The 16,270-nt window shown below is 39.3% G+C and overlaps 1 protein-coding gene across 1 annotated transcript; it reads left to right on the top strand.

Annotated features, from left to right (window-relative positions):
• The first annotated feature begins 123 nt into the window (after positions 1-123).
• Positions 124-16,054, top strand: si:dkey-13n15.2 (protein transport protein Sec24C). The gene is made up of 21 exons (XM_042489015.1): positions 124-365; positions 1,349-2,050; positions 2,282-2,340; positions 3,216-3,269; positions 3,725-3,836; positions 4,779-4,906; positions 5,701-5,836; positions 6,437-6,546; positions 6,805-6,917; positions 7,061-7,252; positions 8,215-8,311; positions 9,214-9,318; positions 9,442-9,609; positions 10,929-11,025; positions 11,117-11,265; positions 11,414-11,552; positions 12,297-12,418; positions 12,776-12,955; positions 13,782-13,979; positions 15,185-15,274; positions 15,485-16,054. Exons 2-21 carry the CDS (start codon positions 1,396-1,398, stop codon positions 15,623-15,625), a joined length of 3,045 nt encoding a protein of 1,014 aa, XP_042344949.1. The 5' UTR covers positions 124-365; positions 1,349-1,395; the 3' UTR covers positions 15,626-16,054.
• Positions 16,055-16,270: the final 216 nt, after the last annotated feature.

The following is a 16,270-nucleotide window of genomic DNA, read 5'->3' as shown; positions in this document are numbered from 1 at the left end:
TTTACTGCTATGGTAGTTTTATTTTGTATTTTTATATTCAAAATATTTTGCATCTTCCGTATCTCATGCTTTTACTTTGAAAGGAAACGCGGATATGCGTCGTCGTGATTTTGCTAGCTTGATGCTAACATCGCAGCTAAGGCTCAGGTGCGTGTATTTATGCTGCTGGAGTCGACGCCAAACATGTAACCGTCATTTGTCGTGGATTTTAATTTCAATATAATGAAGAAAGTGGCGAAATAATACATTTGTAACCTCTCAGAAGTGTTTCGCTTCCGTCGCGGAGGTGGAAATGAAGACGTTAACGGTAACGTCAACGGACAAGTGCTGCAAGCAAAGCCCCCCGTTTCCGTTGATGTCTAAAGGTATCTAATATTTTAATATAATACTTAAAATAAGATTGTTTCCTTTATGTGGCGCTTTTTATTTCACCCTGTCCATGTCGAGACTTCAACGCTGACGAGAGCATCTCTGTGTTATGGGCTAATATTTTAGCTAACTACAGACCAACGTTAACCAATTCAAGCTAAACGTAACAATTTGCTTTTATAATCTTGCGTTTACATCGCGTTGTTAGTAGCCTGTTGGTGGTTTGATAGAGCTAAGTTAACTGTAACAGACTTTTGTTAAATAAATCACATTAATCTCACACCAAAAAAGCTAAATTTTGCTTGATATTGGTTGCAATCTGCAGCAACCGTTGTCTGTAACACAATTTTTCCTCATTTATTTACACAACGGAGTGTAAAAAAAAATCCGGTGTACAATTTAACAAATAAAACAACAGCAAAAATCCAGTGGGATATTACAATAAATAAAAAATATTATAAGACATTCAAATGTCAAGTGTTTTGATAGCCTTTTTGTTAGTCTAATCAATGTGTAGTATTCTTTAGTAAACCGACAATGTTTAATGCTAAACTTACATTTATCTATCAAGAACTTTGTTAAAACATTACCAAATTAATTATTTAAAAAATGTGTTGTCTTATTTTCTTTGGTAATGGGGAAAGTCAGAATGTCTCTTTTAATTTGGCATACACCTCCCACTAAACTGTTCATAGTTTACATAGTATACACCTGATTCAGTTTCTTTTGAGTTTTTTGAATTATTGTTGTAAAGTTCAGAAAACATCTTCATTTTTGGTCTTTAGAAATACAGATTAGAATCAAAATCTTGTTTTATTGCCAAGTACATTTTCATATACAAAGCTAATACTGAAGCACAGACCAGAAGACTTAGAGAAGTCATGAACTGCATAAAGGGCAACATGTATCTGATTTGTGCTGTAACACTATTTAGCCTGTCTCAGCTGTGCATCAGGTCTCATTTGTTTTGCTTCCCTAGATCCCGCCTTCAAGGAGAAGCACACCTATCAGTGATGGTTATGGAGGATGATGGACGTCCCCACAGCCAATCAGAGCCAGACACCCCATCAGCCATGGGCGGGCCAGAACGGCTGGTTCCCAGCTTATCCTCAAGGACCCCCCTGCAACCCTCTGCCCAGCTTTCAGCATCTTAGCCTCGGCTCCCCTTCTGAACAGAGACCCTATTACAACCAACTGCAGGCGTCCAACCAGGGCTGCCACAGCGACCTCTCCACCTTTTCATGCAGAAGCAACACTCATCACAGCACACTGTATGCTAATAATGCTGATCAGAGTGTGCAGCGGGTCGCTCCCGATCCTCATATTTCATCTATGGATCCAGCTGCAAGCCAAGGAAGAAATATACCTCCATGTTCTCTCCCTCTTGTGAACGAAGGGACGCAGCCATGCAAGCTCCAGCAAATGCCAGTTTACCCTCCTCACAGCCCTTACCAAGCAATATCTCCCCCTTTCCAGCACCCATATGCACACCACGGTTCACTGAATGGACCCCAGTCACCAACATTTGGGCAATTTGTTAACCAGAGTCAGCCTTGTACTCCTCAGCCTTCATTTGCGAGGACAAATGTGGAGTCTTCTGTTGGATACACACACAATCATGCCTCACCAACCTCTCCTATCCAACAGCAGCCTCAGTGGACTCCTGCAGCACACTCAAAAGGTAAAGTTTATATGTAATATGTACATGGCATGTTGCAGAACCTCCCTCAGGAGCTGATCATTCAACTCACAAAGTCATTTCAGCACGAGCAAAATCAGTCAGTACATCACAGAAACTAAATAATAGCCAAAGACCGGGGCACTATAGGAAGAAAACAGTCAGTTAGTTCAGAATATAATACCCTAGTCTGGATTTCACCTCTGTTGTGTAACTCTTCTGTTTTCTCCTCAGGAGCTATAAATGCATTTGTTCCCAGTGCAGCTGCACAGGACAAGAACATCACGCCACAGGTGGGGAAAATACAGCATGACAGCTCTTTGATGTAGAAATTATTGCTGACATAGATAATCCTGTTAACTGATAAATCTGCTGATTATTTTCTTGCTATGTCAATGTATCATTTTGCCCATAAATATCTGACAATTAAGGGAAATACCCATCATAGTTTCCCAGGTTTCAAGTTGATGTCATCACATGTGTCACAACCAGCAGCCTAAAACATGACAATGTTAGTTTGCTATAAAATGCTGTAAAGTAGAAAAACTAAAGTCCTCTGTGGGGGGATCAAGAGGCCCTCTGAATTTTAAGGGTTGTAAAAAAATTGCAAAAATGAAAATTCATTTTTTTGTGAAGAAAACTAAATCAAATCATTATTTTTCAAAGTTTAGATTATTATTTAAGATATAAACTTCTGCTAAAAACTCACAAGATAAAGGCACGATGATGACCTGAAAACACGGAGCCTTCACTCTCTGTCAAAGAGCTTACAAAACAATAACCCAGCACCAGGGGGAAGAAAACACTGAATGTGTCAATAAATAAGCATATTAAGATTGTAAGATTGTTAAAATTAAGGAAAAAATTACACAGTGCAGATAATACTATAAAAAGCTCCAAAATGATCAGGAAAATGTACCTGAGATGCAGTATTCAAAGGATTTAATTTGCTCAATACTCATTTGAATTGCTCATTTTTGACAAATTTCCAGCAATTATGCATTCATTATTTGAGTAGATTGTAAAGTTTATTAGTTGTTGGTACTGTTGTTACGTCACTTAGTCAGGGTTGCTGGTTATGATAGAAAAGGGGTTCCTTTAAGAAAAAGGTTGCAAACCACTGGTCTTGAAAATAAAAGTTGTTTTTTTTTTATATATATCTTTGCAGTCTCCTAACTCTGAGTCTCGTTATGGTTTGGACCCAGAGCTCCTGCCCAGTGTTGTAAGTTTTATTCTTTTTATTCTTCACATCTTTTCTTGATTGACATCTGCAGCTGTTCTGAAAATACTGTTTCCAGCTTCTTTCAGGTTTTCACCCTAAAGGGTGACACACACTGGCAGCATCAGGAAGCATTGCATCATTTGACTGGTGTCATACAGAGCTGATATTTGTTTCCCTTTACAGTTCATGTTTAAGAAAACATGTTTAAGAAAAGGTCCAGGACTTGTACTAGTGATTCCTAACTTTATCTATTATTGTTTTCAACTGGAACTACTACAAAACTGTGTTTCTTTGACACAGTCTTTGGTAACATATTTTGTGCTTATTAGTAATTTTACACATTTTATACATAGGCTTTTATTAATGTCTGAATATAAATATTTTATAATAGATCCTGCCTCTATTATTGTACTGACTGGCATCGTAACAGTGCTGAATCTCTGTGTCTGTCTCAGGTGAAGGTGATTTCAGAGGACAGGGCAGAGTGGGAAGGCAAAGTTTTCGTCTCAGAGCCTTTTTCCCGTCTTCCTCCTCTGGCAACCACTTCCTGTATCGTAGAGGACAGGGGTAAATGCACACAACACTGTCTGTATCTTTGTCACAGAGATATGCTCCATTAAAATGTACTTTATCATGCTCTATGAGTACAGATAGCGTACTTAAAACTGCATCAACAATACTCACAACAAAGGGTACGATTGAAATTTTATTCATCCACGTATAGTCATCAAGTGTATGAAAACATTTGCAGCTTTTTGCCACGTCTTGATTCATGCGTGCTAAATGATGCCAGCTTTAAAGTTATCGGCAAAAATGTTTTGGGCCGACTGAAGGTTTGTAAAAACTCCTGTCTGAACTAAAATTGTTATGTTAGAGTATCTTAGTGTTAGATCAGTGTTTTTGTTTGAAGGTTTTGAATTTCATTGGGATTATTACTGGTTAAAAAAGGTTTAAAAAGTAAAAACCAAAGTAGTTTTACTTGGCTCCATTGAAAGAAATCAACAGTGTTTGTATGTGTTGATTCACTGATTTTATATCCCGGCCCACCATAACAAGTAAGAGGCTAAGGTGCCTGTAGTAAAACAGACAAGCCCACAGACAGACTTGATTAAAGCGGACGGCCTTAGTCAATGTGGATATGGTGACTGAGTTCGAAACACAAATACATCAGGATATTTGTATGCAGATTACCTCCCACTAAACACTGAAAAATAGATTTTTAAGTGTATAAAAACATTGTGGTGTCAGTGAGATTTGTGTCTCACAGAGTCAGTATGGATTGAAACATTTAATAAAATAGAAGCAAAGTTATGGACTTTCTGAAAACGTTTTCACTGGGCCATACGAGTTAAAACAGTTTGAGTTCAGTTCGGAATTACAAATCTAATGTTTTAATATGTTTCTGTGTCGGTACTTTTTCTCTCCAGCCCTTCCTGTCACCACATTGAGCTTCAGCACACTTTAATTAACCCTTACGTCCTTTTTGACCTTGTCTCTATTGATTTCAAGGTAATGCAAGTCCTTCCGCCATCCGCGCCGCCTCGTACTGTGTGCCCTGCGAAGGTCAGACTGCCCTTCTCAGCCGTCTGCCGCTAGGAGCTTTGGTCACCCCTCTAGCAAAACAAAATGCTGAAGAGGTCAGTTTTTAGCTTCTCTGCTTAATCTCTAATCTGTACCCGACTAAAGATTTACATTTTGAATCCGATTTATCGATTCTTGTCTAATGTTCACTCAAATTATGGTTGTTTCTTTGTTTTAGCTTTTCTTGCTCATTGATCCATATTCTCATTTTTGACATTAGTTGAAACTCTTTTTTTTCTTAAATTGGCATAAGTAATTATTTTCTAACAGGACATGTTCCATCCAGCACTCTATGTTGTGTTTTGAGGAAGTGTGTGCTCTCCACAGTACTGAAAAGGAAGTGGATGAGATTGATAGACTCACAGAAAATGTCACTTTGACAGAGAAACACTGATAATTTCAAAATATATTTAGAGCTATGCAAGTGTCATGTCATAGATCATGATATATTTAGAGAAACAGAGCAATTCCATGTAAAATCATACATTCAGCACCCCAGTATATCCTAAATGGAATGATCCTTTCTTTTAAAACGACATTTTTATGCAACTACAACAATATGAGTGCCAGATTGCCAGTCAAGTCAGGCTCCTTTTGATTGAGTCATCGAATTGTCCACTAATTGGGGTCACTCGTGTTATTATATATTAAATTAATGCTGGAAAAGTAACAGCTATAACTAAACACGCACTTACAAATAGAGAAACACAAAATCTCTAGGGAGGTGTTGGCATGGAAGCAAATCCAAATAATAACGCTACAATTAAACCATGTGTTGTTTTACGGGAAGTTTTTTTTGTGGCAGTATTAAAGTGTATTTAATGTAAATGTGTGTGTTTTTTGCCTCTAGAAGCCCCTGCCAGTGTGCAACGAGCCAGAGTGTGTTATGAGTTGTGGTTGTTGCGGAGCCTCCATGTGTCCTTCCATGAGCTGGCAGGATTGTGGTCAGAGGTTTTACTGCCCCTTCTGTGGGAAACTCAGTGAAGGTCAGATTTTACTCTTATTATATACAGATATGCTCAAACCCAAGATGAATTTCAGTGTAAGATGACTGTGTTCCGGCACATGCATAAAAGTATAATTTCAAATCCATGCTGTCAGTGATTGAAAAAACAAAATTTTAGTTTGATAAACTGCTGCAGCTACTGTGAATGTAGTTCCCTAAGTATGTTGCTTCCTTTGCGAATTACGAAAACTTTATTGTCCACAAATGTGAAAATTTGCCTCCAGTTTCACCATGAAATATATAAAAGAATAACCCTAAGAACATAAAAACTAAAAATTTAATAAAATAAAAAGAACAGCAATACAGTCCATGTAAAAAGTATAAAAGTTGGTCTCAGTGATAAACATTTGAGCAGATTATTCCAAGGCACTCTCTTGAAATGTTAAAACGCCTTTATTTCTACAGCATGGTCACTTCAAGAGAGTGCCTTGGAATTTTCTTGACTGTTTATCCCAGTATATCCCCCCCAAAGAGCCCCTCCAACAGGATGACTTTTGAGTCTTGTATTTTTTAAATAAATACTCGTGTAGAATCATCATGCTGATCAGCAACAGTTTTTCTCTCCTTTTTTGTTTCTCAGTGCCGTGGCAACACTACCAGCCCATCAGAGGGGCCGAGGGGGTTCGGGTGGATAAAGAAAAGAGGCCTGAACTCAGTATGGGGTCATACGAGATACTCAGTTCTCAGAAGGTTAGTTTCAGCTGCTACAATTGTTAGTTTTATTTGCATGTTAGTTTTTACCTGCTCTTGAATGTGTGCTTCTTTAAACATATCTACTGTGCATCAGTGTTTGGGAGGAAAACGCAATCTGGATACTGTTTGTGTAGGACAAACTTCATAATACTGTAATGCTGTGAGTACACATGAATACTTTGGGTCAGTACGGCTATATTTGATAGGCATTTTATGGGGAAAGATGTCCATATAAACTGTTGTGCTTTTTTTCAGGGTGAACCTGCTGCGCTGCTTCTAGCCATCGATGTGTCGACTCCAGCACTGAGAGGAGGACACCTGGAGTTTGCAACACAACAAATACTCACTCTTCTCACCTCTCTGATGGGGTAAAAACATGCTCACACACACTTTTTCACAGTCTGCTCAGTAGTATTCCTCAGCAGGTTTGGAGATACTGTGAAAATGGGAACAATGGTCCATGATCTGGTTTCCAGACAGCTGTCTTTAAAGTTTTGTCTCATTTGTTTAGTGAGGATGGGGATGCCTTGTCAGACATCCGCGTTGGTTTGATGACCTATGACAGTAGGATCCATCTGTACGACCTCAGCCCCGCCCTGACCCGTCCACACATGCTGGTCATCACGGAGACAGAGGACCTGCAGCTTCCTGTGAGGGAGGGGCTTCTGGTGCAACTGAAAGACTGTATAGACAGTATCGACAGGTAACAGACGTGTTGACAGACTGTTTTTTTTTTCAGATCTATTTTGCAGAGTCTGTTTGACTGAAATAATAGAAGTGCTGTCTCATACACATTCTGCTCATAGCTTCATACTAGGGATGCACGATAATTATCAGCCCGATAATGGGACTTATGATGTCATACCGATAATTCTGATAATAACATTTTTGGCAGATAAATAGAACGGATAAAAATAAGCATAAATTGCTTTAAGTTCGCCTGTTTTGCCCATGGTTTCGCTCCGCCAGTACTACGTACACTGCATTATGCTGCATGTCAAAAACATGTCATCATAGTCAGCAGCAGGGTTTCCCCTACTGTTTCGTTTTCCTTTTTTTAACTCTTTCCCCACCTAGACAGGAGAAACATTTAGCTTCTTATTTAGATCATCAGTGAACAAGGAGGAAATAAACTGTCCAGGGCCGGGCCTTGGCATTGGTGATGTAGGAGGTCGACTAGAGCGCCGCTGGTTTAGCTAAAAATAAATAAATAAATAATTTGTCTCTGAATGTCAGCTCCGCTCTCATTCTCATCCGGTGTCTCCGCCGGTGTCTCATTCAGTGTCACCGCCGGTGTCTCCGAATGTCTAAAAATCATTTTTTTTGCTTTTAGTTTTCAATATGAAGAGCATCCACCAAGCAGCCTAAAAAAAAACGATTAGCAACAACGCACAGCGGTTTAGTGGCTGATGACATCTCATACAATTTGATGCCCCAAAATTGTGTGAGCTGTTAAAAATAGGCATTATCTATTTCATAGCTCCGTACCTCTAAGAGAAATTTGGTATTTAACATGATCCCTTCCAGAAGGTTTTGTCTGTCCCTAGAAAGTAACAAATGCTCCATTGTGAATAAAAGGGACATTTTTGCTCCTTAACTAAAAAAATATTATCCCTTTAGTATTCCTTGGCACAAAGTGATCATTATTTCTGTCTGTGCGTCTAGTGTGTTGCAGCTTATTCCTCAGTTCAGTCCGGAGCGTGATGACTCTAATGGAATTCCCATGGAGCTGCCTGTTAAAGCAGGGCTCGCCATACTGCAGGTCAGTAATCACTGCTAATCACTACTGGGTTTTCTTTAAAGTTTAATGTAAGTTTCTCCTGTAAGTTTCTCATTTATCCCTTAAATGTCTTGATTATATTGCAAACTGTCAGTGACTACATTTACATGCACACTATTATTATTATTCCAAATATGACTTCTGTGTATTATATGGGTTATATAAATAGCATATTCTGTCTGCATATTCCATATTCAGTCCTTTTCTGAATGTAGCGTTTTCTGATGAAGACGTGGCATTTGCCGATATTACTCTGGTTTTAGGAGCGTTTCTATGGACATTTATGCAGTGCATTTAGGATAAGAGGTTGAGGTTTTTTCCACAGTTTGAGACACACAATCTGTTTTCAGTCAATTCTGTGCATTGTCATGGAGATGTTGCACACTAACCAACTAGCCAACAGTTTGCAGGGCTCGTGTAGAAATGCATGCCCAAAAGAAAAGCCAACATTCCTGGTCAGAAGTAGAAACACATTTACTTTTAAACATGTTGTGAGACAGAGATCAACAGGTTTTTAATGAAAGACAGATATTAGCAAGTTTTTTGATATGTGGAAATATCTCTGCTGACCCTTTTAAGAGGATGTTTGAAGGAAAGTAAGAGGGAGACTGCACAATTGAACAAGTTTAACAAGTTAATCAGAACATGCACAGACGCATGTAAACGGGAGTGTTAGTGGAATAATCATTTTCATTGTCTATGTAAACAGCTTAGTGGGAGTTTTGTCTTTTTAGAATAAGGGCAAAAACGAATATTTTGTGCTTGAAACATAGTCAGTGATAAGAGTTGGGATGTGACTTTACCACTTTAACAGCATCCTCTTTCAACGATCTTGATCATTTTCCGTGATGTGATTAAAAAAGTCTGTTGTGTTTGTTTTTCAGGCCTTGAGTTGTCCTGGCAAGCTGCTGATCTTCCATACTGCCCCTCTGTTAGAGATGGGACACACAAACTCGTCCTCAGGGTTCTTTGGCTCCAACAAACCAAAGGTACGAAACACACACACACACACACACACACATGCACATGCACACTCAGAAACAGCACTATTGTATAGTTTAATGGCTGTATGGTTGCATTAATTCCCTTTTCCTTTGTTTTTTTCCCCCTAGTCCATCTTTCAGCCATCTGAGCTAGCCGTCTCATTGGCCAAGGAGTGCGTCAGTCAGGGCTGTGGCGTTCACCTGTTTGTCCTCTCCCAGCAGGACGTAGGCGGGGCTTGGCCGGGGCACATACCATATCTAACAGGCGGAGCTCTTTACACCTACAGCCATCTGCAGGTATGTCAACAGCTCCTCCCATTGTAGCACTGGAAATGGCATAAAAATAACTACATAAATAAGAAATCTAAAGTTTAATAGTTGATTAGCTGAGATCTTTTGTTGAAAGAATAGTTTGACAATTCTGGAAAATTTAGATGAGAAGACTTCTACTTTTTTGTCTGCTATATTTAAAGTTACAGTCAGCAGCCAGTTAGCACATTATAAAAATGCTGTTGTTGTTTTAAAGGTATACTAGTCAGGAATTGTTGGTTGTTGTTTGTAAACAGTATTGCCAGCAGAGGTGAAAGTGAAAGCAAAACCCAGATTCACTCCACTTGGCGTTTTGCCTCGCTGTATATGCGTTTTTCAGCACCCGTCTGGCACCTGGTCCCTACCTTCATATAAAGTCAACAGACAGCCACACACTTCTAATGGGTCACAAGTGATGAAAGAGAGGGATTTTTTTCTCTATGTGTATTATTTTGAAGTCAAATCCATCATAGTATATCTTTAATTAAAAATATTACATTGACAGCTTGTGATGGTGAAGGTGTATATTGTTAATATCGGAATAGAAATTGGTTATATTTATGTTTTAATTTTAATTTTTAATTTTTTATATATGTGGTATTTGATAAGTATTCACTTCCTCCTACCTTTTGTGTTCAAAATAGACATATTGTTAACTAGCTGCATAAGTGACTAGAATTTACTAGTAACCAAATTGTTGTAAATAATTTTCTGTTAGGTAATCTTGCATTCATATTTGTTACAAAATATGGCAAAAATAATGGTACTACACTGCCTATTTCTCATCTAAAATATTTTCAAAAATGTATTTTAGGGCCCTGTTTAGCTGTAATAGCAAGAGTTCAGAAAGTGGGAGTCATATTCTTTCCTGCACAGTGAAAATGGAGGCTGAAAAAAATAAGATCAGAGGGTAAAAGTAAGTGCCACTAATTAAATAAAAACTCTCTGTCATTGCGTTGCATATTTCTCACCTCAAATGTTTTCAGAAACATGTTTAAGCTTACAGTTGTACTGTAATACAAGCTTGTTTGTTACCAGCCAGCTGTTGTTGTGTCAAACTGACAGGTTTGCATTAAGTTACCCACCAGCGGGCGTGTTTATTGATCCGATGTGGCGCAGTGCATTCTGGTAGTTGTAGGTTTTCTACCTCTTGAGAAGAAGTGAATGCCATTGTCCTTTTTCTCTGCTTTCTCTGCTCATACAGCACATTTTCAAAAGTATTTACATCTTTCTACTGCATAGACAGCCTAGTTTTATGAAAGGACTGTCATTCCAACAGTGAAATACTTCTTTAATTTTCACTACAGGGAGAATTGGACAGAGAGCGTTTCAGCACTGATCTGAAGAGGATTGTAGAGACAGACACAGGCTACAAGGCTGAGCTCAGGATTTTTGTCAGCAAAGGTGAGAGGTTATTTTGTGAGTGTGTGATTACACAGGCAGTTTCATTTAGAAATACCTGTGTGGTTCCAGCCTTTGTACCTGTCCTCAACAGATCTGCGTGTGTCTGGCTGTTATGGACTTTATATCCCTGGACCAAGCCCCAGCCAGGTCACCATGGCAACTCTTGATTGGAGGACAACGCTGGCTGTGGAGCTCGCACACACCAGAGCTCTGGACGAGACGAGAGGTGTCGCCATACAGGTGGGTTTGTGTTCATTATCATCAGAAAGGGGTTGAATTTACTGACCTCACACTTTTGTTGTTTTGATGTCATCCAAGTCTTCCTGTTAGTTTAGATTTAATTGAATTTTTAACCATAATCCTCCTCGCTCTCCCCCCTGTTTGTCAGGCGGTGTTGTCTTACAGCACCCAGACAGGAGACAGGAGGACCAGGGTTCACACTCTGACCCTGCGATGCTCTCGTCACCTACAGGACGCTTTCCGACAGTACCAGGCTCAAACACTGCTCACCTTCTACTGCAAAAAAAGTAAGGATCTTGTACCATAGATCAGGGTTCCCGTCATTAATCTAAAAATAAGGCCTTTTTTATATTAAAATGACTTAAATTCATCTTTCAAAAGTCTTGAAAATGCTCAGACATGGTAAGTAGGATTTATGAATATTTATTTCTGACATTGCATTGTTAATCTCAAAATAATTGGTAGCATCTATGTTTTTGTTGAATAATTTGTTGTCCCTCTATAGTTCATAAACCTTAAAAAATATTTGTATGATAATATAATATATTCATTGTCTTCCATGTGTTTTACTCTAGAAAGTTTTTTTTTTTTTTTTTTAAATTTCAGGTAAATAATCTAACATTTCCACTGGATCAAAGGCATTTCATGTTTTATGTCATACTGAATATTTGGACAAAATTAAATTGTCGTTCCATTTTTTGTCATTTGAAAAGCTAATGACATAGCTGAGAAATTGTTCTTATCTCCATACTTAAAAGACAACAGTATTTTTTCATAAATATTAGATGACTTTTCAGAATCTAAAGCCAATTTCTGTTTTGTGTTTTAAAAGTGCTGTAAATTCCACTCTTAATCTGAATTGTAAATATCATGTTGAATACGATGCATGTACTTTGTAAAATGCTGAAACATAAAAAGCCAGTAGAGCACACCTTCTTTTCTGTACAATATTTTTCAAATAAGTGAAAAAAATGCTTTCAATTGAAGATGTCACATAAGACAACCTTAATTTGCCTTTGGTGTTTGTCCAGTTTACTGTGCAGTGCTGGAGCGCCCTCTACAGGAGCTGAGGGAGGAGCTGCAGACGGAGGTAACAGAAGCTCTGGCATCCTACCGCAAACACTGCTGCTCTGCTTCAGTGTCTGCTGGACAGGTATATACTGTATATAATATACTTTAATGGCTATATAATAAACATCATAGTTTTAAATTCTCTCAGAAGTATAAAGTTTTCTTTCATACTCTTGAAATGTAAAGATGCACTGCTTTCTAAAAAGTTTAAATGTCATTTTAATTTCATTATTGTCAAAAAAATCTCACCAACTAATTTTAGTCTTTCTTTGCAGGTCTAAACCTCTATTCTGTTTTATTGTACAAAGTAGATCATCATTCTCATGTTATATCCCTCTGTATCTTTACATTCACGCTGCAAAACCTGCAACTGCAACAAACTGCAACGTGAATTAATTTAACATTTTCTGACCATATGTACCGTATGTTTGTCCTGTAGCTGGTCCTCCCTCAGTACCTGCGAGCACTTCCTGTTTACATCAACAGTCTGAGGAAGAGCGAGGTGCTGCTGCCGGGCCTGAGGAGCTCCATCCACCAGCGGCTGCAGCAGCGCTGCCAGGTGCTCAGCATGGACACCTGCAGCACCTGCACTCACTTCTACCCTCTGCTGCTGCCTCTGGTCAGTATCATCAATATGATAGTGTTTGTAGTAATCAGATGTACCAGGCTGCAAATGTGCACTACAGAGCTGAAACAAATATTCACTGTCTAAAGCCTCATTCCCACTGCACAAAAAAAGGCTATTAAATGCAATGATTGGCATAATAATTGGCATTGGTGGAAAAACAACACCCAGGTTGAAGCGCTGATTTCATCTCCTTAACCGGCGAGATGCAATGAAGTGCCGTCACTAATTACTTCATCTCCTCCTAAGCAGCACTAAAACATTATTTCAAGTTATTCTGCACTGACTTTGAAAGAGTCAGTAAGAGATATACAAAGTGAAGAACCACTGAAAAGTTTTCAGTCACCTCTGTTCCTACTGCTGTCTACTGTTTACTTGTTCTCCTGCCTATCCATGACACTGAACGGACACACCAGCAAAACCCACACACACTCCGGCCGACAGAAAGGCAGCACACTCATGTGCTGGAGCAATGTGTTCACTGGTAATATTTACTCCTGTTTGAAAAAATCTGCATGCATGCACTAATTTTGGTGGGAAAGTGGTCTAAAGTTGTAAATACTTTCAAAACTGGTGGTACAAAAATAGAGGAGAAGGGGTGTGGCATTTACTCAAGAGGTAGATAACCTACAAAACACAGTTTCTCCAGCATTGCATTAATGTTGATCTGTGACCTCTATGTCTCTGACCAAATTTTGAACCGATATTAACATACTCAGTAGATGAACATTGTTTTCACTTGACATAGCAATCGTGGCATGATGTCTATTTATGCCTTTTGACACACATCAGTTGGTTTTCCCTCATTTGTCGCCTGCAGCCGCTGTCAGTCGACAGCTCCAGCTCTCCAAACCCAGAGGAGGCGCAGCGCTGCTGTGCTGCCAGCCTGGAGCCCAGAGGTCTGTATTTGGTCCATGCACCCCTCACGCTGCTGCTCTGGGTGGGAACTCAAGTCCCAGCATGCACCCTGGTTGAGCTCTTCAACACCAGCTGCTTCTCCTCCCTGCCCTCTGGAGAGGTAAGGGATTAGAGAGATATATGTATAAAAATACAAAAGCTAATGCAAAAATGCTGCATCTCCAGTAGGTAAATTGTCCCATTTAAGTGTTATTTTACTGTTATTATGGTGTGATTTTTTTGAAAAACAGAAATTGAAAAATTCAGAATAATGTCTTCTAACTGACTGCATGGGCTTTGCTGTAAAGGTTTCAGTAATGAAAAACATACCTTTTCACGTCAGAAGCTGCTCATGGCAAGAATAAAAAAAGCACATAAAACTGTTATGTGTTAGCTGTAAACAGTATTTTATAAAGTGAAAAGCTAAAGTTCAGAGAAAGTTTTTGAGAAGAGGAAAGCAAGAAGTTGGAAGTGGTTTTGAAAGTGATGATAAAAGAACTAATTTGATTTGAACTTACCACTGCAACTTTACAGCAAATTTGACCACTAAAACCGATAAAAACGTTACATTTCATTTTGGGGCTGCATGCAGCGCACTGCTTTGTTCGTTGCAGTTTCATTGCAGAAAACATCATAATATCCACTGCAGTTGTTTATAAAGGCTACTGTGAAATAAGGCAATTTAAGGCTAAAACTTAAATTTTGCAGCACGGTATCAAAAACTAAGTAACATCATGTTAGTATATGTCTGATGTTGTACGTAATAATGTTACCCATGTAGGAAAGATGTCAGCTCTTGTTGGCAAAAAGAATGCAAATGTGCTTATTTGGCGATTCTTTGGTTTTAAACCAAACGAGAAAAGAGAGCCAGACAACATGAACCAAGTCTGCTACAGACTCCATCCACAAAGAGCAGCCGCAACAAAACAACGGCCATGGAGAGCAAGCGGCCCTCAATCAATGGAGCTTATTCAAATCTAAGAAAATATAAATGTGACAGTCAGCGGTGGGGAGACTGTGTGAGAGGAGCTAAACATCTTATCAAATAAAAATAACCTCAGCAGCAGCGGATCTCATCAGACCCTTGTTTAAAATAGTGCTTACTGTCCATATATTGTAGCCACTTAAGGGGATTGCAACATGTGCGTCTGTAGTTCGTAGATATTTATATCTATGTACATCTCTCTCTTCTGCTTTTTTTTGGACCATTTACATGTATCATTGTTTTTATGAAAGCAGTATTGTCAGAAGGGGAATTTCAGACTCGCCCAGCCCTCGTACTGCAGCGTTAAATCTGATGTTTCGTGTTTTTATGTGTTTCTTCAGACCAAGCTGCCAGTTCTTGAAAACCCTCTTTCCATCAGCGTTCGATCGCTCATCAACACGCTGAACTCCGTGGCGCCCTGCGCCCGCAAGGTGAGCTGCTGAGCGTCCTGCTGTAGCTGAGGACCTCATCATCCTAGCATATATTCCACGTTGGACATTGAAATTATTTTTCTTTTGCATGTTCCATCTTCCACTTGGTGTCAAATGATGCTGAATACAACAAAGAATGGCTCAGAGTGGGTGTCGACTGATGATGCCACGACTTGTAGCCTCTGATAAGTGTCTGTTTTTCTGTCTCAGCTGTGGGTGGTGAAGCAGGGCGACACCTGCGAGGAGACCCTGCAGCGCCACCTGGTGGAGGACAAGAGTCCCAACGGAGGAGCGTCCTACGCAGACTTCCTCTACCATCTCCACGTCAACTCTGTCCGGCTTCTGCAGTGACTTCACACACACACACACACACTCACACACACACGATCTCTCTGGGTGCATTATTTCTCTATTAGATGGCACTGCAGCCTCCAAAAAAAGAAAACAGGGATAGAAACTAAAGTATTAGTAGACAATATAATGATGTGGCGAATATCAAAAGCCGGTCGTCAGAGACGCAGGCGGTGCATGAGGACATTTTACGAGATATTCATATAAGGACTGCTGTGATGTGTGTGTGACGTGTGCTATGTTGAATGTGATCCGTGCTGTTCTGAAAATGTGTTTTATGATGTTAATTTATTCCCGTCATCATGGCAATCCTCTAATCTCTGTGTGAGATTTGCGTGTATGTGTGTCTCAGTGTGTGCGAGAGTGTGTGCGATGCCCACAGTGTGTTCTGTGTGTGCATTATCTCCTATAAATAAAGAAATAAATATATGAAGGCTTTAATTGAACCTTGATTTAAGTTTCTGCCCGTGCAGTCCAGCTAAAGACGGGAGATTTTTCAGCGTTTAAAAACATCAGTAGATCTGTTTCCTAATTAACGGTGCAAAAGTAAAGTTGTGTCTTTGACCTCATCATGTAACTTCAGATGAATGTGTGACTCAGGAAGCAGATAGGGCGACTGTCTAATGAGTCCAAGTGGCCTATCAA

Source organism: Plectropomus leopardus, chromosome 6, assembly GCF_008729295.1.
Source record: "Plectropomus leopardus isolate mb chromosome 6, YSFRI_Pleo_2.0, whole genome shotgun sequence".
NCBI classification, from domain to species: domain Eukaryota; kingdom Metazoa; phylum Chordata; class Actinopteri; order Perciformes; family Serranidae; genus Plectropomus; species Plectropomus leopardus.
This window is presented reverse-complemented; position numbering and strand designations above follow the sequence as displayed.

Excerpts from the sequence above, each read along its gene's own strand:
- si:dkey-13n15.2 (XM_042489015.1), top strand. The coding sequence starts at position 1,396 with ATGATGGACGTCCCCACAGCCAATCAGAGCCAGACACCCCATCAGCCA. Across the intron at positions 11,026-11,116 it reads CAGGATTTTTGTCAGCAAAG|ATCTGCGTGTGTCTGGCTGT; the intron begins GTGAGAGGTTAT and ends TGTCCTCAACAG. Across the intron at positions 15,275-15,484 it reads TGGCGCCCTGCGCCCGCAAG|CTGTGGGTGGTGAAGCAGGG; the intron begins GTGAGCTGCTGA and ends TTTCTGTCTCAG.